The following is a 27,034-nucleotide window of genomic DNA, read 5'->3' on the forward strand; positions in this document are numbered from 1 at the left end:
AACAATTAAAAGCTGCGAGAGATGTTTACACGGACATGATGAATAATAAATACATGTTCAGTTTAATAACAAACATATTTAAACAAAATAGCATTGCTGAAGTAAGTAGCACAACTGGTTTTTGTTCCCAAAAATTCCCAAAAATAAATTGAATATTTACTTTTTAGTGGCCTGACAACACCCACCTTAATGTATACCAATCTGCTCAGGATCACTTTCGCAATTTCAAAGATAATTCGACAAAATTTTACAAAAGCTTTCTTATTTTCCCAAAGAATTTGGTAAGAATCAGTGCAATATTTCTCCTAGCCCCCATACAACTGCCATATTTGAAAATAGTATAGCTCTAATAAAAATCTGAATTATATAGAAATCGAAACAATAGTACCGATTGGTCCATAATTTAGCATTGCTCCCTTATAATGACCAATCTCAAAAATTTTATTCTCTGAAATAAGAATAACGGTTTAACCTTTTCAAAACGTTTGTTTATTTCCTTTAAATAAACCGGATACTTTTGATTGCAAATAAAAGCCGTTTAGTAGTTTACAAATTGTAACAACTCTTTATTTATTTAAAATGTACAACAACAGAATTAAATAGTCACTCAATGTTTTATTTTATACACGTTTATAAATTCTCAGAAATACAGACACACTTGATAATGTACACGAATTCACTTGAAAAACACAGCACTCAGTTGATCTTTCTTCGAAAAGCGTCTCTGATAAACTCCCTAACGACTACAACCTCTGCCACTATTTATAACACTGCCATCTGCACTCTAGATTGCTCTTTAACTGTCAAAGCTCGAATATTCTAGATCTTACCTATACATACGCTATCTGTGGTGTACTTTCTACAATGTTCTTTAACTGAATATTCGAATTCGAATATACGGTCGCAGCAAACAGCGTTGCCAACTTACGATCAATGGTCAACTGAAAGCTTTTATTCAATGTTAATAATGCCCACAGATATGTTAAAGTTTGGGCACTGCTATTTGAAAGCATTATGCAACTTTAAATCAGCCGTTAAAATCGTTATATTTGAATTCAAGTACAATTTCGTAACAATATATACACAAATTATGGCATCAAATTTTATGACGGTCGCTTCATAATTAGTCACAGCTCCCATATAAGTGCCACTTCCGAAAATAAGTTTAACGGGAATTGGGTGTATACTTAACCCTTTGTCGACCGACGGTACTTATAAGTACCATAATAATAAGCTTACAAAATGAAAACAAAACATATTTTGACTATCATCTTTGGAATAATATATTTTTTTTTGCATATTGGCAAACTCGCTTACCCAGAATAACGGTGAATTATTTCATGTTCTCATTGTGATGTTCATTTATGTTGTAATGGTATAAAATACTGTTTCGTAAAATACCATAAAATCGACTTTTAATAGAAAATGTTATAAAATTTACAAAACTAATGAATATATTAATAAAATTTTTTTATCTTTTGACTGATGCTGACGTAACGGTACCACGTCCCTTCCGGATCCTTGCAGGTCCCTTTCGCATCCTTGCAGGTCCTCCACAAAGTTAAAATTTTGTAAATAGTCCTTATTTTCAATATTTAATAAAAAAAATTTAACATTTTCAACGATTTAAAGCCTTGGTCCACAAGGGGTTAAAAATGCAAGATTTTTCAAATGTTTAGCTTTTATTTGGAAACATTTGTACAATATAAATTTATTCAAAGTATTGGTCATTGTAAGCTACGACATTTCCCATCTTTATGGCAACATTTGGATTCCGAGTCAAAAGAACTGCTCATCTTTTGAGGCCAAGAACGAGTCAAGCCACTATCGGATACTCTATTCCAAGGGGAAGCGTATCCCAGAGGGAGCGTTCTGCATCGGTCGAAACAAATACTAGTGGGAGGGGGCCTGAATCCAGGTAAAACTTCCCAACCACTTCTTTCTTAATACTTTTTAACAGGTATTGCAAAATGTTGCCGACTGTTGTCATGATGGATTATTGCGGTTTCATGTCTGGGCGTTTTTCGGTCAATGCTCGCTTCAAACGAATCAGTTGCGTTCGGTTGAGGTGATGGTCCGGCCAGATTTCGTCTGATCATAATAGGTAGGACCCTTTTGCTTCCGCCAATCGTTCCATTCCATTTTTCATCGCAAGTAATAATTCGGAGCAAAAATGATTTCTTTTATAACGTTCAAGTAGCATTTCAGATATACAAAATCGTCGTTCATTAGAATCCAGTTGCTTGTAAACATTTTGAAATTGCTGATTTAATAGTTACCAATGATTTTGCAAGCTTTTGTTGAGTTAGACAACAATCTTCATGGATTAATGACTCCAATTCATGATCTTCATTCTGAGCTGGACGATATTTATCTTCCGTTTTTACAAATTCAGTTTTATTGATAGCAATATAAAGTAGAATTATGGAAGTCTGCACATCGGCAGACTTCGGCTCTTTTCAAATAGTTTAGACACTAAAGAAAGAATTCCAGCGGCGTTAAATCACAAGAACGATCTAACCTAAAATTTGATTTGGAAACGAATTTCTTCTTCAAAATGTTAACTAGTGAACTGACTTCAGTTCATAGAGAATAGACATAGAGCGGAAACTCTCCTGTCAAAGACCTAACTCAGTTATCAGAAACCTATGTGGTAAGAATGTATTAGTAGAAAAAAATATGTGAAAACAAAAACAACACTCGTATGTGTGATTATTTTGAGTAATTTTTTTGTTTAAGTTTTTTTCTAGTTTCCGCTCCATGTTTCTCTATGCTTTAGTTTTTAAAGTTTTCTTCTGTAGGATTTAGAACAGTACAAAATACTTATTCAAAATGTAGATGGCGTTAAGTTCGTGATATTTTTCGGTATTTCAAGATAAAATTTAATGGACGTTTGATATTTTACTTCGATTTGTCAATTATAATTTTACAAAGTTTTTCTTAATTCATTATTTGACTAGTATTTTATATGACTAAAACATTTCCTTAAATCATCTATATTCTTGTCATAATTTATTAAGACATCACTAAAAACATACTTATTAATATGTAAATAATTTACAGGTTTTAACCTAGTTTTTCTTAAATAAAATTTCTAATTTTATTTCAAGGTTTCCATTATTTACACACAATTTACTATATACACACTTAATCTCTCCACACATTACACTGTAATTAATTTTGTTTTTTAACGTCTCTCCTTCCACTCTTGTATCTTTTCAGGCAAATACAATTTTCCTCAACCAATTTGTAAACGAATAATAAGAAACCATAAACTAAGATTTCTATAAGCAAAAAAATATTTTCAAAATATTCTTTAATTTTTTCTTTTGATGAATTTTTGAAACAAAAATTTACGTTCAACGTATTGTCATCATTTTGAGCAGAAAAAAAATAGAATTTTCGTAACACCTTCATGCAAATGAAATGAAAAAAAGAAATTATAGAAATTCATTAGTTTTGACGTCTACAAATTTTGGAGTTGTTTTCTTTTGAAGTGAAAAAATAAAATTTTTTATTTTGATTTACGGATAAAAAGGAATTATTTTGAACACGGTAAGTTGAATTTGTTTTTTTTTAGTATTTGTTATTATGTATTTTAAGATTATTTAAGAAAATTGCTGAACAGATTTAAATATTTTCTTTAAAAAAAAGAAGGAAAACGTTGCAATTCTTTTGACCATTACAGTAATTACTTTATATTTTACTAATGTCTTGGCATTTCACGTTTCTGACATTAAAATAACGAATTTTTTTGTGTTCTCGTATTTAAGTACATTTTGGTACATTATATTTTAGCCATCATTTTAATTTTCCGCCATAATTTTATTATGTACGAGTATGTTTGTATCTACCAACATGTTTTCATTAGACCTATACAGTGTTACCTCGCTTTGTGTAACTAATATAATACAATTGATATCCAAGTCATTCATTTTTTTAATGTATATTTCCAAAAGTAGTATGTATGGAATTGAGGGTTGCACAAAGCTAGGACGCACTGTACAGCTAAATAATTTGTTTTTTCATTCTATACATTTTTACTACTTACGAGTTGGACATTAATACTGTTACATACCGTCCTTAAATAATATTGTTTTCATTGGGTCTTTCCCAGTCTTTTTTGTACACAATAAAATTTGACTGAAAGGCACATTTTCATTATCCTTGTTTAGCACAACAGCAACAGCACTTCCAAGACGCATCCATTTATCTTTTACTTTATTTTTTATAAATATTTGATAAACCATGTTGCTTTATTGTTGCTCATTGTTAATTTAATGTAATACAAATTTGTCCCTCGTGATTTGTGCTCCAAACATAAATATCATGTTTAAACATGTTTTAAAAGGAGGTGGACAACTTAACGTGGTCAGATATTTAAGCAACTGCCTTTTCGAAATTCTTTCTATGTTTTTACAAAATTCAATGCACAATATATTTTTCCTTAAAGCTTTACCTAAGACTTTAAGTTTTGAATTCCATTAATATATCAACAGTAGGGTTTCCAATCGGGTAAATTTTCGCTAGTATTCCGGGAACATTTCCAGATTGTCTTTATAAGTTTTCTTTTTAAAGTTACAATTTTAAAGTTACACAGATGAAATCGATTCGTTATTATTTGATGGCTGATTTGATGAATGATTCGATTATATCTACTGTGGGTCAATAAGTCCGCGACCTTTTGGATTTCCCGGCTCTCAACTGAAAGGGCAACACTGCTCCTGGCAACAGGCATCTGTCAGTTGACTCCTGTCAAAATTTCAACAAGCTGCGTCATTCAGTTTGTGTTTGACAGCCATTGATAGCAGACTACTTCCTTAGAAGCAAAAACTTCCCTGACAAAGCTACAAGAATTGACTTTGAAGATGTTAAGTTTTCCCTAATTAATTTGCCTCGTAAAAAACATAAACATTATGTTATACATAATGGATAGGGGATTTTATCTATTTTTCAAAAATGTATATAGCTTTTGACAATTAAAAAAATTCATGGAATACTTTTTTGAAAAATATGACAAAAAATACATTTTATTCAAAAATCAAAAATATACTTTTTCCCAAAAACTGGTGAGAAATCGAAAAATCAAATAAATATAAAAACTTTGGACTCAGTCATTATTTTTAAACAATTCTTTTTTTATTTGACACATTTATTTGTTGTTAGTTGAATAAAGGACAAATGGAGAAAATCGCGAATTACTTCAACCCGCTTTTATCAGCTGAGGTGGTAAGGTGGGTAAAAATGTTGAAAATGTTAATTTTCAAAGGCGAATTTCTTCTAAGCTATATGAGATAATTGATAGCTACGACGAGGTTTTTTGTAGTGCTCGACGAGGATACTCGAGGTGTATATCGATGGCTTAATATAAAAAAGGCGTAACTAATTCGTAACATTCATTAAAAATTGCATTTAAACTTTTTTTGTGTCTAAAATTTGATGGATTTTATTAAGTTTTTTTTTTATTTCTCCTATAAAGTAACAAAAAATCGAGTTAGGCCTTTTTTATATTAAGCCATCGATATACACATAGCCGGGTGTCAGCTAAGTTTTCAGCTTACGACATAGAACTTATTCTCAAATACTATCCTAAATATATGCTAGAAAAACGGGTCATTCCTGGTAATTTTTAGAACCTTGATGATGGAGATATAAAAATTAATCATTAGTTTTTGTTAATTTTTACAATCAATTTGATAGACAACTTTATTTACATACATATGTATTACACAAATATTTAAAAATATAAATTTTACACTTTTTATTCCAACTTAACCCGTTGCAGTTTTCAAAGTTGAAGGACTCAATTTTAAAACAATTCGTGTGGGTTCACGCATTAATTTATATTTTACCCTATAACCATCCTTATCGGCCACATAAATAGTTTCTATGCGATAAACAAAATTCAAATTATCTTTGGGATATATTTGCAGGGTATGTATGCCTTCTATAATCAATTCCTCTTCGGCAGTGTTTTCATTTTTCAAAGAGAATGTTTCTTGGCGATTGGAATTATCACCCAATATGCTGAAAGTGGTTTTTATAATTTATAATAGGTTATTAGAATAAACAGTTACTAACGTTTTGTTAAAATACTTACTTGATCTTATGTAAGATTTTGGTATCAGCTTGGGCGTAGCTTAGAAAGGCTAATATAAATGCCAAAAATAGCTAAATTATATGAAAAAGTTTAGATTTTAATTTTAATTTATAATTTATTGTATTACCCAGGTTTTCATATTCGTTGTTTAATCTTCTATTGCCTAACAGTTACTATGTAATTTACTAATATTTCTTAAAAGGTTGTTGCAATTTATTTATTTTTTTATTAAGTTCTTTGGCGTTCATTGAGTTGAGATTTCTATGACTTTGAAGAAGAGAAAAAAAACTAAAGCTCAAACAAAACTTGAATATCTAGTCGGAATATTGCTAATCTCTATGTTATGGAAATCTTACACAACTTTGTGGTTTTAATCAAATTATAGTATACCCTACAACTCCATAGTGGTGAGCGTATTATGAGTTTGTGCTAATGTTTGTATAGAATACCGATCGACTCAGAATCACTTTCTGGGTTGATTAAACGATATCTGTGTATGCGTCTGGCTGGCTGACTGCCCATGTGTACAAAGTAAGTGTCCCAATGTTGAAGATATTTCTATCAAATTTGGCACATCCAAATTTTTCGGCCCAAGCCTATTGAATCTTGCTGAAATCAGACCATTATTTTTCACATAGGACTTTATTGACCATAAATGTTTAATTTATATAGGCATCTACACAAATTTCGCTCTAAATTATGGGTCCATTATGGATGACAACCGAACTTCACTCTGGCAATGCAACTAAAGATCGGTTGCATTATATATACGGATCGGTCCATAATTAGTCATAGCTCCGATATAAGTCCAACTTCCGAAAATCACTTTAATGAGCATAAATCGTTTAAATATTTTGTTATCCACAAATAATTCAACAGAAATAAGTTCATGTAGACAGACATAAATCACTCAATTTCATGGCGATCGGTCCTTAATTTATCATTGCTCCGAAAACTTACGGCTAAAACCGGCTATTTTGAGTCCAGTCAACTGTAATAAAAAAATCCCTAAAGTATGCAGTACAAATTTAAATATTTTATTTGCAAATAAATAAGAACAGGTAGGGGTGGAGAAACTTGACGATCTAATGCCCAGTTTTTGACTTCGTATTTAAATACGTATTTAGTTAATTTTTACTTAAATTTAAGTGGTATTTAAATATAGTTTGAGTTTTTCAGTGCTATATAATTTTTCTTATTTAAATAAGATAAAAGTATGGTAGCATTACTAATATCAAAAATTTATCGATAGTTTTGCTTAAAACAGCTGTTCAACCAAAACAAAAATTTATACATTTTGCCTAATAAGAAATAAAAGTTTATTAAACAATAAAATTATTGGTAGGAAAATGCATTAAAGAAGCTCCAATTGCCCCGCATCGGAATTGTAGTTTTTGCAAGACGCTGTTGTTTGGTTTTTTTCACTACAATAGAGTGAAAAAAAAACCAAACAACAAAAGTCAGCTGTCAAAAACATATGGTACTTTATGAAACTTAAATAGAATTTAAATGGCCAACATTGGCCATTTAAGTATCATTTAAAAAAGCACTGAGAAACTCATTTTCGTATTTAAATAGAACTTAAAAATAATTCATATTTAAATACGATCATCTAGTTTAATATATAATACAACTTTATTAACATATAAGTATATATTTGAATATATTACACAAATGTTTAAAATATTTTTTTATTCATCCCTAACCCGCGAGAGTTTTTAAAGTTGAAGCAGATGCTGAATTAATTACCAGATTACTATGTAATTTATATATTACCCGATAACCATCATTATCGGCCACATAAATCGTTTCAATATGATATTGATTACCCCTAAGTCCGGGATATATATCTTGTGTAAGTGTACCCGCTATAACTAATTCGTCATCATTTTTCAAAGAGATAGTTTCTTGGAGTTTGTAGTAAAAATCTTCAATGCTGAAAGTAGATTTTAGTATTAAAAAAAATGTAAAAAAAACAAAAATTATATTTAGATAAAAGGTTTATAGAGGCGGAGAATTTTAAATTAAAATAGTACAGGCTTATTGGCTTTATTAATTAGATAACACTATGTGTAATTTTTTGAGTCATGGAAATATAACCACATACGGACACAACTACATGATAAAACACCAAAAAAAAGACCAGTGTCTCCCAGTTTTGCCCAAAGTCATGCTCTTTTTTTATGGGGCCCCAAAGATTTGGGGTCTCGGTTTTTAATTTTTTTTTTGGCGGTTTTTTATCTTGAAAATGAAGTTTTTTTGATTTTACATGTTCACAATTTTTGTTCTTTATGACAAGGGCCACAACTTTGCTTCAGAGATTAAATCAAAATTCCGAACGGTTTGCAAGATATGAGCCTGAGAAAATTATCACTTTTTTGCAAAAATGACACCGTGGCGCCAAATCTTTGGGGGCCCATAAAAAAAGTGCATGACTTTGGGTCTTTTTTTTTGGTCTTATATGACGTAGTGGGGTCCGTGTATGGTTATTTTTTTTTCGTGTTGCACTGTGTATTTTGATGGCATTACTGTCTAAATATGATTTCGGGCATGTGGTAGCCACGTCTAGCGCTATTGACCCACAATTTCATTTGGCTAAGTAAACAGAATTGCTGCATTTGGAGTCATGATAATTCTCAAGGCATTGCCGAAACACCATTACATCAAAAATCCAGGAAGTCGTGTGTTTTTTTTTTGCTTATATTTCAGTCATTTGTGGACAGATTTTCTCGATTTAAAATAGCAACTGAACCGGAACTGTAGGCGATATATTGATGTATGAATCATGTATGTTATTTAGGTGCTACAGTAAGTTGATTTCAACGGACAGACGGACAGACGGACAAAAGGATATACGGAATTCGCTATCTATAACGATTCACAATATATATTCTTTATCGGATCGCATTGCAAATTTAAGAGTTCTCAGGAAGTTTTAGCTTTCTAAACCAAATACTGTAACAACTAATTCTCACTTGAAAAGAAAATGTCACTCTACAAAAATTTTAATTAAAATACTTACTTGACCTCGCGTAGAAGTTTGGTATCACCAAGAGTGTAGCTTACAACGGCTAATAATAGAAAGGCCAAAAATAGCTAAATTTTATAAAAAAAAGTTTATATTTTAATATTTCCTTAATAAAATTATTTTACATTTAATAATTACACTGGTTTTCATCTTCAAAGTTTTATCATTAATTGTCCAGCAGTTACTAATTTGCAAAAAACATTGTTTAACCTTTTTATATGCGCGTTTAGTAATTGTTCTTCATTAAGAAATTCTTAGACGTTCACTGATATATCTATGGATTTAAAGATGAAAACAACTAATTTTTCATATAAAACTTGAATTTCTACAACATTTCCAATTGTATTTCATAAATTTTTAATTATATATCACAGATGTTTGCATTTGTATTCAAAGGTTCGAAATAATCAATTTTCAAAATCAATTAAAATGTTTCTCTTAATCATTCCATTAAAGAATTGAATCTTATATACCCTTCACCAAATTATACTTTAAAATACAAAATTAAAAAAAAAGAATTACAAAATTGTTTTAGAAAATTAAAAAAAAAATCCAAATTTTTTTTCGAAATTGTTTTTTTTAAATTTTTTTCCCAAATTTTTTTTTAAATTTATTATGAAAAACAATTTATGACAAAAAAATTTTTTATAAAAAAAAAAAATTCGGGTTAAAAAATATTTTTCCCGATTTTGACCCAACTTACTATACATACAGTGAGCCTCAAAAGTGAGTAAACAACAAAAATTATTTGATTTTTTTTAAGATAATGAAAATCCTAAGATCTATCCATCGATTCAAATTTAAAAGTTTCGGTTTGTTGGAGATTGAGTTTAATAATATATTCGGTTCTCCAAAAAAAAAGATTTAAGTCGGAATATAATGATTTGTATGATCTTAAAAAATCAAAAAAAACACTGGTGTATACTCACTTCTGGCGCTGTGTGTACATATATAGTCTTATATACATCGTTGCAATGGACTTTGAAATATCTATCATTAGATATCCATATTGTCTATATTAATTACTTAGTCATCCAGATATAGATAAAAAATAGGCCAAAAATCGAGGTTGTCCCGGTATTTTTCCTTATATCTCAGCCATTTGTGGGTCGATTTTGTCGATTTTAAATAGCAACCGAGTCGGAAGAATTCACGATCAACCCAATTATGAATAAAAACTCCCCAGGAGTTTTTTCCCTTTTTTCCCTTTTCTCAGTTTTCCTATTCAAATTCAACAGGAAAAAACTCCCAGGGAACAAACTCCCGGGGAATTTTTTATGCATAATTGGACTGTATATATTGATGTTCCAATCATGTTTGTAAGTTATTTGGGGGCTACGGAAAGTTGATTTCAACATACAGACGGACATAGTGAAGTGTATACAAATACCTTTGAATGCAGCTTACGAATTTTTTATGTTGGGAATGATTTTATAAAATGATTTGTTGAAATTATTAATTCTAAATTAAGATTTCAGTGAATTACATAATTAATTCGAAGCTCTGTTTTCATGCGTATTTCTCTATAAGAAATTTCTGAAATACATTTGGAAAATTCAGAACTACAAATAGAAAATTCTGAAATAAGTTATAAATTTCTTAAATGTAATTAAATACGGAATTTTTCGAAATATAATCAGAAAATTTTTACAATGTAGTACAATTGGAAATGGTGTAGTCTGAATGTTAATGATTTCGTATGAAAAATTACACATTTTTGAAATTTTTAATGAAATTACATTTTTATTTAATTAACCCATATGTGTGAGACAAGACAACTTGCTAACTAGTTATGGGACCGGTACTTTTAGGGTTGTCTCCGGAAAATGGCCCAAGAGAGGGTCACACAGTTGAACTAAATATTAAATTTTTTTAAATGTATAGTTAAATTGTCTCCTATTTACCACAATTTGCCAATTTAATTGATAAGTCACAAGACAAGTGGGTTTAAAACAATTCTCTGTATTTTCCCGCCGGGTTGTGGTGTCAACCACAGGTTAATACTTTGTGTAAAATGGGTGTGTCTTGTTATAAAAACTTATTATCTCCTACCGATCGCTGTTTCAGACAGTCATAAATGGCTACAATTTTATTTTGCCATCAATTAACTATTTTTTAACTAACTATTATACATATTTTATTTAAATCTTCTGCTAACTATTAATTATAATTATATGTTGTCATGTAAATAAACATTATTTGAATAAAAGATAGAAATTTTTCAATTTCGAATAAAAAATTATTCGATCAATAACACAGTGCAACAGTGAAAAAAACACACGATCATGACAGTATAGATTCGACTCTACTACCAAAGTGTAGTAAAACCCTATACTCAGTTTGCCCATTTTGGTGACCGATTTTTTTTTATGGGCCCCCAAAGTTTCTGAAAATCAGTGGGGCCTCTAAAAAAGGTGTCATCAGGTTTTGGTTAACAGCTAATTCAGACTTTGTGCTACGGCTTAACTTTATATGGCAATAATATAGCTAAGAGTCCGCCAAATAAATTTTGTTAAAATTTGTTTCCAAAAAATAGCTTTTTCGTGCACTTTTGTTGAAAAAATATAGGAAGAAAATTTTTTTTTTTTACTTTTTTTAGAATAACTTCCAGGGACTCCTAATTTTTCAATAACAATATCCCGCAAAGTTGTAGCTACGGTAAATTTGAATAACTCTCGTGAACATATCAATGCAATCCGAACATACCTAGGTATTCTAAATAGCTGTCAAAAATCACTTTGTAGCTTAAAATATGTAGTTTTTTACTAATTTTTGACTCTAAAACAATAATTTTTTTGTTAAAAATGTATGTTCGAGTGTATATTCTCTATTGTGCTGGAATAACGAAGAATGGGCAAATCATTATCGGTATGATCCGGGCGCATAACTTTATCCAATCTTGATCATGCAAGACCGGCTTGATGCAAGATATGAAAAAACTTTAAAATTTTTGAAAGTGGGCAAGGTTTGTGGAACTTCTGAAGTGTAAATATAAGCTTTTTATATAAGTTTTTGATATCGGTGGAAACCTTATGACTTAAAGATTGACATTTTAGTGAAATGAATAATTTTGTGACGTCATTTACCTTAAAAACTAATAATATTTTAAAATGGTGATTTTCCATCAAGAAAAATAAAAACTTTGAATTAATGTAAAATTTGAACAGTTACAGACATCACAATAAAATTTGGAAGTAATATAGACCTAAATATTCGTAAGTCAATGGCATCACTAATGTTGCCATTCTTTGTTTTTAAACACCGAAATTCCTGAAACGGCGAAAATTTGTTCCAAAAACTAAGTTTTTTTTAGAAAATAGCCCACTTTGACGTTATTTACAGCATGATAGTAAAAACGTTCTGTATGTATATAAACAACATATGGGGCTATACAAATGTGATGAGCTTTTGAGGGTCGGTGTTTTGCGTTTTTAGAATTTTTTACTCAAACCTAATTTTTTTTTTTCAAAATTGCCCAAGTTTGGATAGGGCTGGGGGGTACAATGTCCGCTTAAGTTAGTCAAATTTTACCTTATATGTTTTTGCATTAAGTTCTCTTTCCAGATCATAAAAAAATTTATATAGTCCCGAAGAAAATTAGTTTTTTATAAAAGAAAAAATATGGGGACTTTTTTGGGAAAAAACTTAAAAAACACAGGCATACAAAGTTGAAATATATAAAAAGATGCTTCAACTTTGGATGCGTGTAACTTTTTATAGGGACGAAATAATTGTTATCAGATTTGTTTTATTTTCTTTAGAATTTTATCGCAAATATACGTCATATATAAAAAAACAAATTTCGACCTTTCGTAGGCCCATCAAATTTAAAATACGAAAAAAAGATTGGGTAAAATTTAAAAAAATATTAAACCCAAATATCTCTTGAACTAAAAGAGATAACTACAGATAAAATCATATTTTTTGTAGACCTTCTCAAGGTCTATCTATATTTGAAATTGCAGCTCATTCGGATCATAAATGACTTTTTGGTAATTTTTTTATAAATGTGTGACATTGAAGGTCCACCCACTGATCCCCATTCCGAACACCTCAGCCGAGTAAATAATACAGCACAACATAGAAGTGTGGACTTGATAATACTATTTTTACAAAAAAATCTTTGTTTTAGCGTCAAAAAATAGGAAAAACGAAAATTGTTAAGGTACAAAGTGATCTTTATGTGCTATGTAGAGTGACTAGACACATTCAGAATGCATTGATATGTTCACAAGAGTTATTCAAATTTACCGTAGCTACAACTTTGCGAGATATTGTTATTGAAAAATTAGGAGTCCCTGGAAGTTATTCTAAAAAAAGTAAAAAAAAAAAATTTTCTTCCTATATTTTTTCAACAAAAGTGCACGAAAAAGCTATTTTTTGGAAACAAATTTTAACAAAATTTATTTGACGGACTCTTAGCTATATTATTGCCATATAAAGTTAAGCCGTAGCACAAAGTCTGAATTAGCTGTTAACCAAAACCTGATGACACCTTTTTTAGAGGCCCCACTGATTTTCAGAAACTTTGGGGGCCCATAAAAAAAAATCGGTCACCAAAATGGGCAAACTGAGTATAGGGTTGTACTACCCTTTGGTAGTAGAGTCGAACCTATACTGTCATGATCTTGTGTTTTTCCAAAAGTCTCCATTTGTTGCATAGTGTAATTGGCGATTAATCAAATAAAGTTCAACTCCGTCCTTTAAAAATACTGCACTTTTTCATACTAAATTTTTTTATAAATTTTCTTAATATTTTATACAACAACATTAACAAAATTTATGCAAAATTTTTTGATATGAAAAAGTGCAATATTTTTGAAGTACTGAGTTTTAAAGTGGCATATTTTTGAATCTAATTGAGATATTGATTTTTTTTTGTAAATTTCGTTGCAGCAACCGAATTTATTGTCAATCGAATGATTCTACCTTAGTGACCGAAATTTATTGATGTCGCTACAAAATTTTAGATGGGGTAACCAAAGTTGAACTGACTTTCTGTTGATAGAACCGAAAAATTATATGTGTGCTAACGAAACATTCGATTGACAACAAATTCGGTTGTTGCAACGAATCTGATTTCTTAGTGTAATAATATATACAGTAGCCCAATAAAGTCTACATACAGGAATTCAAATTAAATTTCTTTCGTTGAAAGCAGTATTTGTAAGTTAAAATTAATGAAATATATTTGTTAAAAAAATAAATTCACACTAAAAAAAATTAAAACAACATCACTTAAGTCGGATTTAGCAACATTTCCTATCACGTCCAAAATTTCTCCTTTATTAGACTTTTTGATTCGGAGTCAAATAACAAACTTTTTTTTGGGCTTTAATGTTCAAAATATTATGAAACTTAATAGCCCCGCCCACCCAAAAGTAGGCGGGGGGAAAATAAATTTTTCGTTATTTTACTCAGAATCAATAACTCTAATAACGGTGAACTTTTGGGCGTTATTTGAATTTTTTTTTCTAAAATCGACATAAGACATGTATTATTATATATCTCATAAAAAAAACTAAAAAAACTGCTTTAAATTAAAGTAACATAATAATTTTTCCTGTATGTAGACTTCCTTGGGCTACTGTAGATGTAAATAATTATTGAGCAATTTAATTATATAAAATACCATTATTTAAAGAGTTCCTAGGTCTTTAGTAGTCACAAGGCTTTACTACGAATCTGTTTTCTCTGTGTAATTTTTGTATTTCTATTCATTGTTAACAAACAAATTGTTAGAAATTGTCTAATTTTAAACATATTTTATGAAATTATTCGAATAACATTACCCGTTATTCATTCGAATAACGAAGGAAATTTTAAAAATTAATTTATTAATTGAATAATAAAAAAAATTATGAAATAATATTAGTATTAAATTGACAACCCTGAATGAATGAAATTATTATAATCAACTTTATTTACATATTATTACACAAATATTTCAAATATTTTTATTCAACTTAACCCGCTGCTGATTTCAATGTTGAAGGATTCAATTGTAAAACAACTTGTACGTTGGGTTCACGTATTAATTTAAATTTCACCCGATAACCATTTTTATCGGCCACATAAATTGTTTCAAAGCGATATACAAACTCTATATTATCTTTGGGATATATTTTCTGCATAAGTGTACCCGCTATAATCAATTCTTCTTCGTTTTTCAAAGAGAAAGTTTCTTGGCGAAAGGTATCATCAAACAAAATGCTGAAAGTAAAATTTAATATCTATTTTTCAGCAACTTTTTATTAAAATACTTACTTGACCTCACGTATAACTTTAGTGTCACCTTGTATGTTGCTCAATAGGTTTAATACAAATGCTAGATATAGCTAAATAGTGTGAACAAAAATTTAGATTTAATTTGATTTTCTATTTAATTTTATTTATTACCCAGGTTTTCATTTTTGATGTTTTATCTTCGCTTGTCCAACAGTTACTAATTTGTCATTATTTTTTGAAGGCGTGTTAACAGATTTTTATGGTTGTAAGTTATTATTAAAAATTCTTGGACGATCATTGAGGTTGAATTTGAATTTGACAAAGAAAAACATATTGAATGATGTAAGAAAAACTTACACAATTTTGCATTTTTTTATGCAAATTTTGTTTTTATACCCATCACTAAAAATATGGGGGTATATTGGTTTTATCATTGCGTTTGTAACACATCCACATAATACATCACAGACCGCAAAAGTATATATATATTCTGGGTCCTAATGAAATTCTAAGACGATCTAGCTATGTCCGTTCTTCTGTCTATCTGTTGAAGGCACGAAAGGGCCTACAAGGAAGAACTTAGGGATATGAAATTTACCCCAAATATTCTTTGTTGTTCAGAAATGTTTGGTATTATAAATGGACAAAATCGATCAAGTAAAACTAGAGTTATGAACCAAAATGTAGGACAACCTTAAAAAAATTTAATATTTTTCAAAACGTTTTCTGCATACATTGAAACATTATTTCTATTATAAAATAACAAATGGTAGGAATTGGTCCAAGATCTGCCTGGAATATGGCTCTATGATACATAAATGTCTATATAATACTGGTATCTATAAAATTTGGTATTGAAAATAAGAAAAAATCTGAAAGAAATTAAAAATATAAAAAAATCGACGTCATTATTATATTGGTGGTGGGTATATAAGATTCGGCACAGCCGAATATAACACTCTTACTTGTTAAGAAAATCTCTCAAATATAAAACTAAAAACGGAACTACTATTTGTTGAGTTTTTATTACAAAAAGTTAAGCTTGAAATAATTGTTAATAATTAATAATATTATTTATATTAAAAAGTTAACATTTAAAATCTGTAAACCAAAGTCAAATAAATAAATGATACAAAAAATACTGAAGGAAAAAATATACAACCTATAAAATTATAAAATGCTTAGCCCATTCGATTCGTTATAGTTTGTTATTAACTTTTTGCAACGAATTTAATCATTTGTTTTCAAATTATTTAACCCGCTGTTGACTTTAATGTAGAGGGCGATAAACGATCTGTATCTATAATGTCTTCCTGTACCAACAAATATTTCTGCTTATAGCCCTCCTTGTCAGCAATAAATTCAATAATTATTTTTTGCAATCATTGGGTATGGAGAATTTTTGTACAATGTAGCCTTCCACAAGTAAATTGCCTTCATTGTCTAATGAAATTGTTTCATCGCGTAAAAAATTCTTCCAAGAGAGGCTATAAATTTGGAATTTATATTAAGTTAATTACAAATTTTGTATATATAAAATAACTTACCTAAACTTTCGTAAAATTTTAACCTCAGCTGCAGCCAAATTGCCCAAGATGATGAATATTAAAATTATTAATTTTATCTATGAAATATTTCAATAAAATTATTAATTTTATTATTAAAGAATAAAAATCTTAATGAGAGAATATTTGCTTATCTACCTTATTTAGTTTAAACATTTTGTTAGAACTTCTTTTTAATAACTGATTCTGCATGATGTTTAATTTGTTAATTTTGCTAAAAATTTATTAGAATGTTTTTTTTTTAGAAATAATGCTAAAATACTGGTATTTTAAAAATACTGTTTTAATGTTTATGCATGGTAAATCTATGACTTAAGTGCGGATTTGAAACATGTTAATTAAATGTTACTCAAGAGAAACGTTATAAAAATGCATGTTGTCATTATTAGTTAAAGAAATTTGTTTATACTTAACAAAATCTTGAAATGCTCCGGATGTTAGCAAAACACTTTTCTATTATTGTGTACCACTACAACAAATAAATTCAAAAGTAAGCCACTTTCAGAAATTGTGTACCACCACAACATTGAAAAACCCATAATACAACACTTAATTAAAAAAATAATTCCATATATACTCGTACTTACCAAAAATATCTTATATATTTACTTACCACCAATATAATACTGGCACCGATAACGTATTTTCCGGATGTGGGCCTTATGTAGGAGTTACATATACACATCTGCTCAAAATAATAGATACACCTAATTGGAAAAAATTTAAATGGCGGTAACATTGAAAATTTCCTCGCAAGCGTTAAGAATACATCATATTATTAAAATTTCTATCTGGCAATGTCATGTCAGTCAAAAATCTGGCAACTATTTGCTTTCATGTTGATTTTTAAAAACGAATTTATTTGAATTACAAAAAATTATTTGCTCATAAAAATAGATACACATCAGTAATTTGTAATTTGTTTATATACAATTTTTTTTTTGTGCAATTTTTTGTTCCTATTTACGTGAAACAGTAAGTATAATTTAAATTTTAGCAACAATTTTATAAAAAATAGGACTCTTTTGAAGAAAATGGGACGAAATCATCATTGTACCGAAGATGAGAAAAAAATTGTTCAAACGATGAGAAATCAAGGAAAATCATTACGGGAAATAGCAAAGAGCATAGGAAGATCTTTACATTTTGTCCAAAATGCTTTATCTAAAAAACAAAAAAGAGAAACTCGCGGTAGACCAAAGAAAACCAGTCCAGAAACAGATAGGCGGATCGTCCTTATGGTTAAAAAAGACCCTTTCATATCATCGAAAGCTATTTCTGCGGAGCTATGTAACGAAATCAGTCCACAAACAGTTCGTCGTCGTCTTTTACAAGCTAAATTGCCGGGAAGAATTGCCAGAAAAGTGCCACTAATGCGCCAAAAAAATATCAAGACAAGATTAGAATTTGCTAAAGAGCACTTACAATGGTCCGGGTGTGAAGGCGAAAAAAAATGGAGAAATATTTTATGGAGCGACGAAACAAAAATAAATTTGTTTGGAAACGACTGCCAAAGAAATGTACGCCGACCAAAAGGAAAAGAATTCCACGTTAAATTTACAAAAAAGACGGTAAAACATGGCGGGGGAAACATAATGGTTTGGGGTTGCTTTTCATGGAATGGTGTTGGTCCGATATTCCGAATAGAAGATACCATGAATGCTAGTGGGTATAGAGACATATTGGAAAACGTAATGCTTCCATATGCATCGGAAAATATGCCATTAATATGGACATTCCAGCAGGACAACGACCCAAAACATAGTTCAAGATTAGTTAAAAACTGGTTCTTGGAGAATAACGTACCTGTTTTAAGCTGGCCCAGCCAATCCCCTGATTTAAACCCAATAGAAAACTTGTGGAGTGAATTAAAGATAAGGCTTTCGAAGGAAGTTTTCAAAAATAAAGACGATTTATGGGAGAAAACGCAAAAAATATGGTACGAGATTCCATTGGAGAAGTGTCAGAACTTGATATCCAGTATGCCCAGAAGAGTGGAGAAAGTTTTACAAAACAAAGGTGGATATACTGGATACTAGCTTTACTTTAATAATAAACTAATTTTTTTAAGATAAAATTTATTAGCTTTTGTTTAATAAGAATTTTTAAAAATGTATCTATTATTATGAGCACCAAATTTTTCGAAATTTAAGAAATTTAATTTACTTTATAATATTTATTATTAATTATGAAATATTTTGTTTTTGTTTTTTACTCTCCTTTTAACTATAAATAAAAATCGACTGAATTTTTTTTATAATTTTACAATATACCATTATTTTTTTCGTTTTTAAAAAATAAATTTTGGTGTATCTATTATTTTGAGCAGATGTGTATATATAATTATGTATATACTAGTTGACTGCCCGGCTTCGCCCGGTAGCATTTACTAATGTTAGTTCGGCAAGTTTCTCCAACCCTGCCTGTTCTTATTTATTTTCAAATAAAATATCTAAATTTGTACTGCATACTTTAAGGGATTTTTTATTACAGTTGACTGGACTCAAAAAAGCCGATTTTAGCCGTAATTTTTGAATTTTTTTCTTTACAAACCATCTTCTGAAAATTTCGAATCGAATAAAAAACAAGTAAGAAAGTATAATATCCTACACTAAGTAAAAGTGCAAAAAAAAATTTTTGAGTGATTTTCGGAAGTGGGCCTTATATGGGGGCTATGACCAATTATGGACCGATCACCATGAAATTAGGTCGTGTGATTTATGTCTATATTAAAGTTAACTATGTTGAATTTTGTGAGTTTACCAACATTTTTAAGCGATTTATGCACGTTAAAGTGATTTTCGGAAGCGGGTATATATGGAAGCTATGACTAATTATGGACCGATCGTAACAAAATTTGGTGACATGAATTTTGTGTACATAAAACTTATTTGGAGCGGAATTTGTGGAGATACATATATAAATTAAACATTTATGACCGATAAAGTCCAATTTCGGGAGGCCATACAAATGTCCTAGGGCTAGGTGAAATAATGGACCGATTTCAGCCAGTTTCAATAGGATTGGTCCTTGAGCCAAAAAAAATAATATGTACCAAATTTCATCGAAATATCTTCAAAATTGCGACCTGTACTCTGCGCACAAGGTTTACACGGACAGCCAGCCAACCGACCAGACGGACGGACGGACATCGCTTAATCGACTCATAAAATGATTCTAAGTCGATCGGTATACTTTAAGGTGGGTGTTGGACTAATATTTTTGGGCGTTACAAACATCTGCACAAACGCATAATACCCTCCCCACTATGGTGGTGTAGGGTATAAAAATCAGCCAAATCACTCCAGCCGTTCTCACGTGATGACATTACATACATGGATCATTTCATTTTTATATATATAGATAGATAATGTTGGAACAATGTTAAATTTTGTATTAATGTTGATATTTATGCGCGATTTGAACCTTATATAGGAGCTATAAGCTATAGCTATAGAGGCGAAATTTTGTGCGCTGATATCTATGTATGTATCTCATTTGGAACTGATCGTCACAAAAACTAATAGTTTAATTATTGAATATAACTGATCACTTTGTTCGAACATGTAGTTTATCTCTGTTTAAAATTTACCACACTGTTGGACAACTTTTCTGTGCTATTTAATTCTCTTTTAACAAGATCCCAATATCTCTCAGCTGGCCTTAGTTCCAGGCAGTTTGGAGGATTTGGCACTCCTGGTACAAATACCTCATTATTGTTCTTGTACCACTCAAGACCTTGCTTACCATAATGACATGATGCCAAATCATGCCAAAAATAAGTCTTATGAATAAAAGCATCATTTTTTGTTAACATTCCTTGATGTAAATTTCGGTATTTATAGAGCCTTTGTAACAAATGTTTGGCTTCTTTTGCCACAACTGCTTATTGCTTGCCATGGCAATAACTTTTTGGGAGAAAACTTTTCTACAACATTCCCTCTAGCATCAGCAACATAAAAATATTGATTTGGAAGATGCGAAAAATTTCCAGAACATACGTTTCGTCGTCGATTTTTTTATATAACTTGTCTTCAATTTCCGTGTTCTGTCTTTGGCCTCTAAATTTTTTTAACTTTTCGTAGCAAATAGTCCGAGTACTGAGTTAACCGGACTGCTTTCCTACCGGATTTGTTGAGAGATCTTTTGAAAATGCTTTCTATTTATTGGCTTTAGAAAAATCATGTGGACCATTCCTTCTATCTGAAACAGTTTTTCTATCAACGGACAAGTTCTTCCGATACTGTTTAATGACATTGGAATCAGTTTGACGGCAGACCTTTGATTGTTTGGTCAACTTTTTGAAGGACCAAGTTGGGTTTTGTTGAAAATATTTTATAATTTTAGTACGTATTTTCTCGTCTCTCATTTTGATCAGATTAACAACATATGAACATAATTGACATTAACCCTATTATTGTTTGAAAAAAAATACGTTGGAATTAAAAAAAAACAAAGGACAAGTACACGTTCTTGTTTATCAAAATAAGTAAATTATTTGTCTCTTTACACACATAACTGGAAAAATAAGCAAATAAAGCAGCATTACATACATTTAACATACCCCGCCTAAAAGCAGACTTGCCGGTTAGAGGGTTAAACATAATAACTGACATGCTTTACAAAGGTAACTTGATCAATAAAAAAATTAAATTATACATACTTGGGTTAAAACTTTTAAGGAAAAACGTGTGTTAAGGTTTTTTCGATCTCACTCCTTAATATAGAATTTTAATTATTGTAGATTTTTATTTAAAAACACTTACTGAGAACAAAAATTCTTTAGTTTGTTAATTTAAAATTATTTATAAAATAATGCTGGCGAGATTTTCCACTATTCCAGCAACAGAGAAACTGATGTTTATTCTTGAAATGTAGGCGGGTATTTAAAAGATAGTTCCCTTTTAACCCGTTACAGATTTTAATGTTGATGGACTCAAGAAAAGCTGCACATTAGGTTGACGCACTAATTTGTATTTCACCCGATAACCATCCTTATCGGCCACATAAATGGTTTCGAAGCGATATACAGAAGAAGCCTTATTATCTTTCGGATGTATGTTTTGTGTATGGGTACCCTCTATAACTAGCTCTTCTTCGGCAGTGTTTTCATTTTTCAAAGAGAAAGTTTCATGGCGATAGGAGTCATCACCCATTATGCTACAATTATAATTAAATATTTGCAATATTTTTAAAAATTGTTTAATAAAAATACTTCACAAGTACTTACTTGACCTCACGTAAGAGTTTGATATCGGCTTGGGTTTGGCTTAATACAGCTAATACAATTGACAAAATTGGCTAAAATTTTATTTATTTTAATATTATTTTTATATTTTCTGAATACAAGAAATTCTTACCCAGATTTTCATATTTGATGCTTGATGTTTTAACTTCTATTGACTAACAGTTACTAATTTGTTAATAATTTTTTGTGGTTTTTTTGTGTGTTAACTATTTTTATGTTGAAAGTTATTAGTAAATTCTTGTTGGGTCATTGAGGTTTCTATTAATTTGAAAGAGAACAAAGAAACTAACACTCGAAAAAAAACTTGAATTTCTAGTCTGGAAGGTGATGTTTTTTTTTTGTTTGGGATTTTTGATGAATCAAACTTAAACAATTTTGCCAGTTTTATTCAATTAACGGAGTGCTTTTGGTTGTAGTTTGTCTAAACAACAAATCTCTTAAATATAAAACTACAAAAGGGCCACAGTTTGTAAGTTAGGCTTAAATTAATTAGGTTTTAAACCTAGATTTTGTAAAATAGCTTATGAAATTTTAAAAGTTCTCAGCTTAAACCATAGACAAACAAGAGCGGAAACTAGAAAATAAATCAAACAAAAAAATTACTCAAAATAATCATACATACGATTGTTGTTTTTGTTTTCACATAGATTTTTCTACTAATACATTCCCACCACTTAGGTTTTTTTACAACTGAGTTAGGTCTTTGACAGGAGAGTTTCCGCTCTATGTCTATTCTCTATGGCTTAAACCTATAAACCAAAAATAAATAAAGAAAGTTAAAAATTAAAAAAAAATATTTTCACTAAAGAAAATGTATTATATTAAAAATAAACCAGAGATAACAACAATTCATTTACAATAAATCCTTATCTAACCCGCAACAGATTTTAAAGTAGAAACCGATAAACGATGCGTATCTGCATAATCTTCCTTCACCAATGAATATTTCGGTTTATAGCCCTCCTTGTCAGCAATAAATTCAATAATTACTTTTTGCACATGATTGGGATCATTGGGAATGTAAAATTTTTGTACAATGTAGCCTTCCACAAGTAAATTGCTTTCATTGTCTAAAGATATTGTTTCATCGCGTAAAAAATTCTTCCAAGAAAGGCTATAAATTTGGAAATTATATTAAATTATTTTGAAATGTTGTACATATAAAATAACTTACCTAAACTTTCGTAAAATTTTAACCTCAGCTTCAGCCAAATTAACAAAGATGATTAATGTTAAAATTATGAATTTTATCTATGAAATATTTCAATAAAATTATTAATTTTATTATTAATGAATAAAAATCTTATAGAGAGAATATTTGCTTATCTACCTTATTTAGTTTAAACATTTTGTTAGATCTTCTTTTTTATAACTGATTTTGCAAGATGTTTAGATTTGTTAATTTCCCAAAAAATTCTTTGAATTGTTTTTTTTTATTGAAATATCTAGAAATACTGCAAAAATACTGGTATTTATGTATGTTTATAAATCTATGGTTTAATTGCGGTTTTGAAACTCGTTAATTAAAAGTTATTCAAGAGAATCATTATAAAAATGCATGTTGTCATTATTAGTTAATGAAATTTCTTTATACTTTGAAATTTTTGAAAGTAAGGAGTGCGTTGTTAAAAATTGATACCCTCGTCAGCAATTATAGCTCTTAGCAAATTGAGTATACCACTGCAACACTGTAAATACAAAATTACAACACTGAGTTAAAATTTTCCCATTAAGCATTTTTACTGAAATTCAAGTTTAAAGCAAGTGTAATTCAAGCCTTGAATTATAGTCAAACAATTAAATTATAGTTGTATTACACTTTATATCAATAGCATTCTCCAGTGAAAAGGAAACACAAATTCAAGATATCCCAGTAAGCACCAAAGCCCCAAAAATTCAAGCACTTTATCATTTTATATTTGAAAATTTATTTATTTTTCAAACAAAAGACATATGGCTTGAATTTATGTTTCATTTTTACTGGAGAATGCTATTGAAATAAAGTGTAATACAACTGTAATTCAATTGCTTGACTATAATTCAAGGCTTTAATTACAGTTGCTTTCAACTTGAATTCCAGTAAAAATGCTTATTGGGATATGTTTTTTGTTTGAAAAATATTTAATTTTTTTTTCAAATATTTTTCAAGTTTAAAACATAATTATATTTGCATTCAAGTCAAATTTCAACAAAATGTTCAAGTGCTTGAATTTTTAGGGCTTTGATGCTTATTGGGTTTACAAAATACACAAATATTTTCCAATAAGCACTTAAGCATAAAAAATTCAAGCACTTGAACATATTGCTGGAATTTGAACTTGAAAAATATTTGAAAAAATTAAATATTTTTCAAACAAAAAACATGTGGCTTGAATTATGTTTATAAATTCAAGCCACATGTTTTTGTTTGAAAAATATTTAATTTTTTCTGGATAATGCTATTGAAATAAAGTGTAATGCAAGTGTAATTCAATTGCTTGACTATAATTAAAGGCTTGATTTACACTTGCTTTCCACTTGAATTCCAGTAAAAAGGCTTATTGGGTTTGAATATATTTTACACAATTTATTCCAATTTTCAAAGTTGAAGGAATCAATTTTAAAACAATATGCACGTTGAGTTCACGTATTTATGTCAGTTTGGGTCGTGGTTCCTGATTCCGAATTTAGGGTAGTGTGTTTTTTTTGAATTGCAAGATCTGTGTTTCGTTTCTCAAAAAATATATAGGGTTTATAAATTAAAAATGTGGGATTTTTTCAAATGTTTAGCATTTATTTTGAAACAATTCTTTAAATATAAATTTATTCAATTGTTAGCTTGGACCTTTTCGCATCTTTCTGGCAACATATGGAATCCCAGCCAAAAGAACTGCTCATCTTTTGAGGCCAGGAACTAATCAAGCCAGTATCGGATACTCTATTCCAAAGGGAAGCGTATCCCAGAGAGAGCGTTCTACATCGATCGAAACAAATAGTAGTCGAACGGGGCAAGGCCTGCACTATAACACATCTTTCTAAATAAATTTTAACATATTCAAACAAATCATCTGCATTCGGCAAGGTTCATCTGCATTTGCCATATTTCAGCAGCTTGTCTTTCAAGGTCTCTCCTCTTCAATTCGTATGGTACCCAATTTTCCTGCTTTTGAATGAATCCTGGTGATTTTGCAAGCTCTTGTTGAGTTTTTAGGTTATACACCCAATATTATATTTAAAAACTTTTCCGTTCATATCTGGCACATTTTGGAATTATAAACCCCAAAGTCTCGAAAGAATTAAATATTTCCCAATTCAATTTTCAACATCAAATTTAATTTTATTGCTTAACTATTCCATTGTGAATTAATTCATAGGCTCAATTCCTTAGTACTTCAATCGTATTAAATTTATTCCTTTGAGAATTAATTCTTTATTAAATAATTCCAGTTTTTTTTAAATCAAATCCATTACAAAATAGCTTTATAGAATTTATTGAATGATTAAATTTCTCTTCAATTCAAATCTATTACAAAAAGGCTTGAGACAATATTATTCTATACATTTTGTAAACGATCAAAATTAAAACAAAACTGAATGAAGAAAAAATTATTTCTTTTAATTTGAATTAAACAAATTTAATCATTCAAATGATGAATGAATTCAGTTTTGAATTAATTCCAGTGTGGATTTAATTGAACAATGAATGAATTCTATTTAAATAAAAATAAATAAAAGTCTTAAAATTATGTTAAATAATTCGTTTTGTTGGGAATGGGTTTATGGAATAAACTCCTGATATTTTTATACCCACCATTTGGATATTGTCATTCCGATTGTAACACAAAAAAATATTTGTCGCAAAACCATTCGGAGTCCTCATAAGATTCTAAGACGATTTATGTCTGTCCGTCCGACTGTCTGTTTAAAACAGGATAGGGCCCAACGAAAAAAGCTAGCTGGCTGAAATTTTCCACAAATACTATCTGTTGATAAGTGCCCTCGGAATAATGTTTGAACAGTCGCAAATATGTTCATTATTCGACAATCCTGATGAAATTTTGCACAAATAGTTGTAGGTACTCAAAAATTATACTGCAACATTTGTCCCTGGTCCACAAGACAATATGGCTCTATGATACATAAATGTCTACTTCTTTAATTCTGAATTAAGATTTTAGTGAATTTGAGATCTGAGATCAACATTCGCCCAGATTTAACTCGGCATATCTAGATTTTAAACATGTTTGTGACCTGTTTGGAAACTGCCTGCTCACATGTACCTCAATTTAAATTCAATTCTGATGATTTTGAATAATTGACATTATTTTTACAGCACTTGTCTCTTCTCACCATTAAAACACAATCAATGTTAAAAATTCGTAATAAAGTTAAATCTGCAAATTTCTCCAAAAAAATAAGAGATTAATTTTTAATGATGCAATTAAAAAACAAATATTGAAATGTTCTTTTTTTCAATTCCAGAGTTTTTCCAAGATCAAAATATTTCTTTAATTATTAAGTTGTTTGCATATAAAATTGTTATCTTGAAACTATGTTACAATATTAAATCAATTATTTTTTGTTTGTTTTTAACCAGCTGAGGACTTTAAAGTGGAGGGATTTAAATAGGCCGGTCTTTGAAATTCCTTCTTCACTAAAACATACTTGGCTTTATAGCCATCTTTGTCAGCTACATAAATCACTGTTAGAGTTAATCTATTCTTGGGATCATTGGCTATTTCATAATGTTGCACAAATGAACCATCAACCAACAGCTGTTGATCATTATCCAATGATATGACTGCATGGCGTTCAGAATCTTCCAGGCGAATGCTTAAATTGAAGAAATGAAAAAATAATGATAAAATGAATTTAAAGTTCTGTTA

At 29.6% G+C, this 27,034-nt stretch overlaps 3 protein-coding genes across 3 annotated transcripts in view; 1 reads left to right on the plus strand and 2 right to left on the minus strand.

Annotated features, from left to right (window-relative positions):
• Usp12-46 (Ubiquitin-specific protease 12/46) overlaps window positions 1-27,034 on the plus strand; it is a 102,297-nt gene that overhangs the window by 70,081 nt on the left and 5,182 nt on the right. The window contains exon 2 of the mRNA XM_065516178.1: window positions 3,223-3,555. The gene's annotated coding sequence lies outside the window, so the exon portion shown is untranslated. The remainder of the gene's footprint in view (window positions 1-3,222; window positions 3,556-27,034) is intronic.
• On the minus strand, window positions 15,095-15,539 carry LOC135953482 (uncharacterized). The gene is made up of 3 exons (XM_065503412.1): window positions 15,528-15,539; window positions 15,396-15,466; window positions 15,095-15,341 (listed from the first exon to the last, which is right to left on the minus strand). Exons 1-3 carry the CDS (start codon window positions 15,537-15,539, stop codon window positions 15,095-15,097), a joined length of 330 nt encoding a protein of 109 aa, XP_065359484.1.
• On the minus strand, window positions 21,826-22,293 carry LOC135953493 (uncharacterized). Its single transcript, XM_065503424.1, has 3 exons — window positions 22,282-22,293; window positions 22,152-22,222; window positions 21,826-22,081 (listed from the first exon to the last, which is right to left on the minus strand). Exons 1-3 carry the CDS (start codon window positions 22,291-22,293, stop codon window positions 21,826-21,828), a joined length of 339 nt encoding a protein of 112 aa, XP_065359496.1.

This window comes from Calliphora vicina, chromosome 1 (assembly GCF_958450345.1).
Source record: "Calliphora vicina chromosome 1, idCalVici1.1, whole genome shotgun sequence".
Classification (NCBI taxonomy): domain Eukaryota; kingdom Metazoa; phylum Arthropoda; class Insecta; order Diptera; family Calliphoridae; genus Calliphora; species Calliphora vicina.

Bases quoted from the DNA above. Each gene is read 5' to 3' on its own strand.
- LOC135953493 (XM_065503424.1), bottom strand. The intron at 22,082-22,151 runs GTAAGTACTTGT...TTATAATTGTAG, and splicing joins AAACTCTTACGTGAGGTCAA to CATAATGGGTGATGACTCCT.
- LOC135953482 (XM_065503412.1), bottom strand. The intron at 15,342-15,395 runs GTAAGTATTTTA...TTTTACTTTCAG, and splicing joins AAAGTTATACGTGAGGTCAA to CATTTTGTTTGATGATACCT.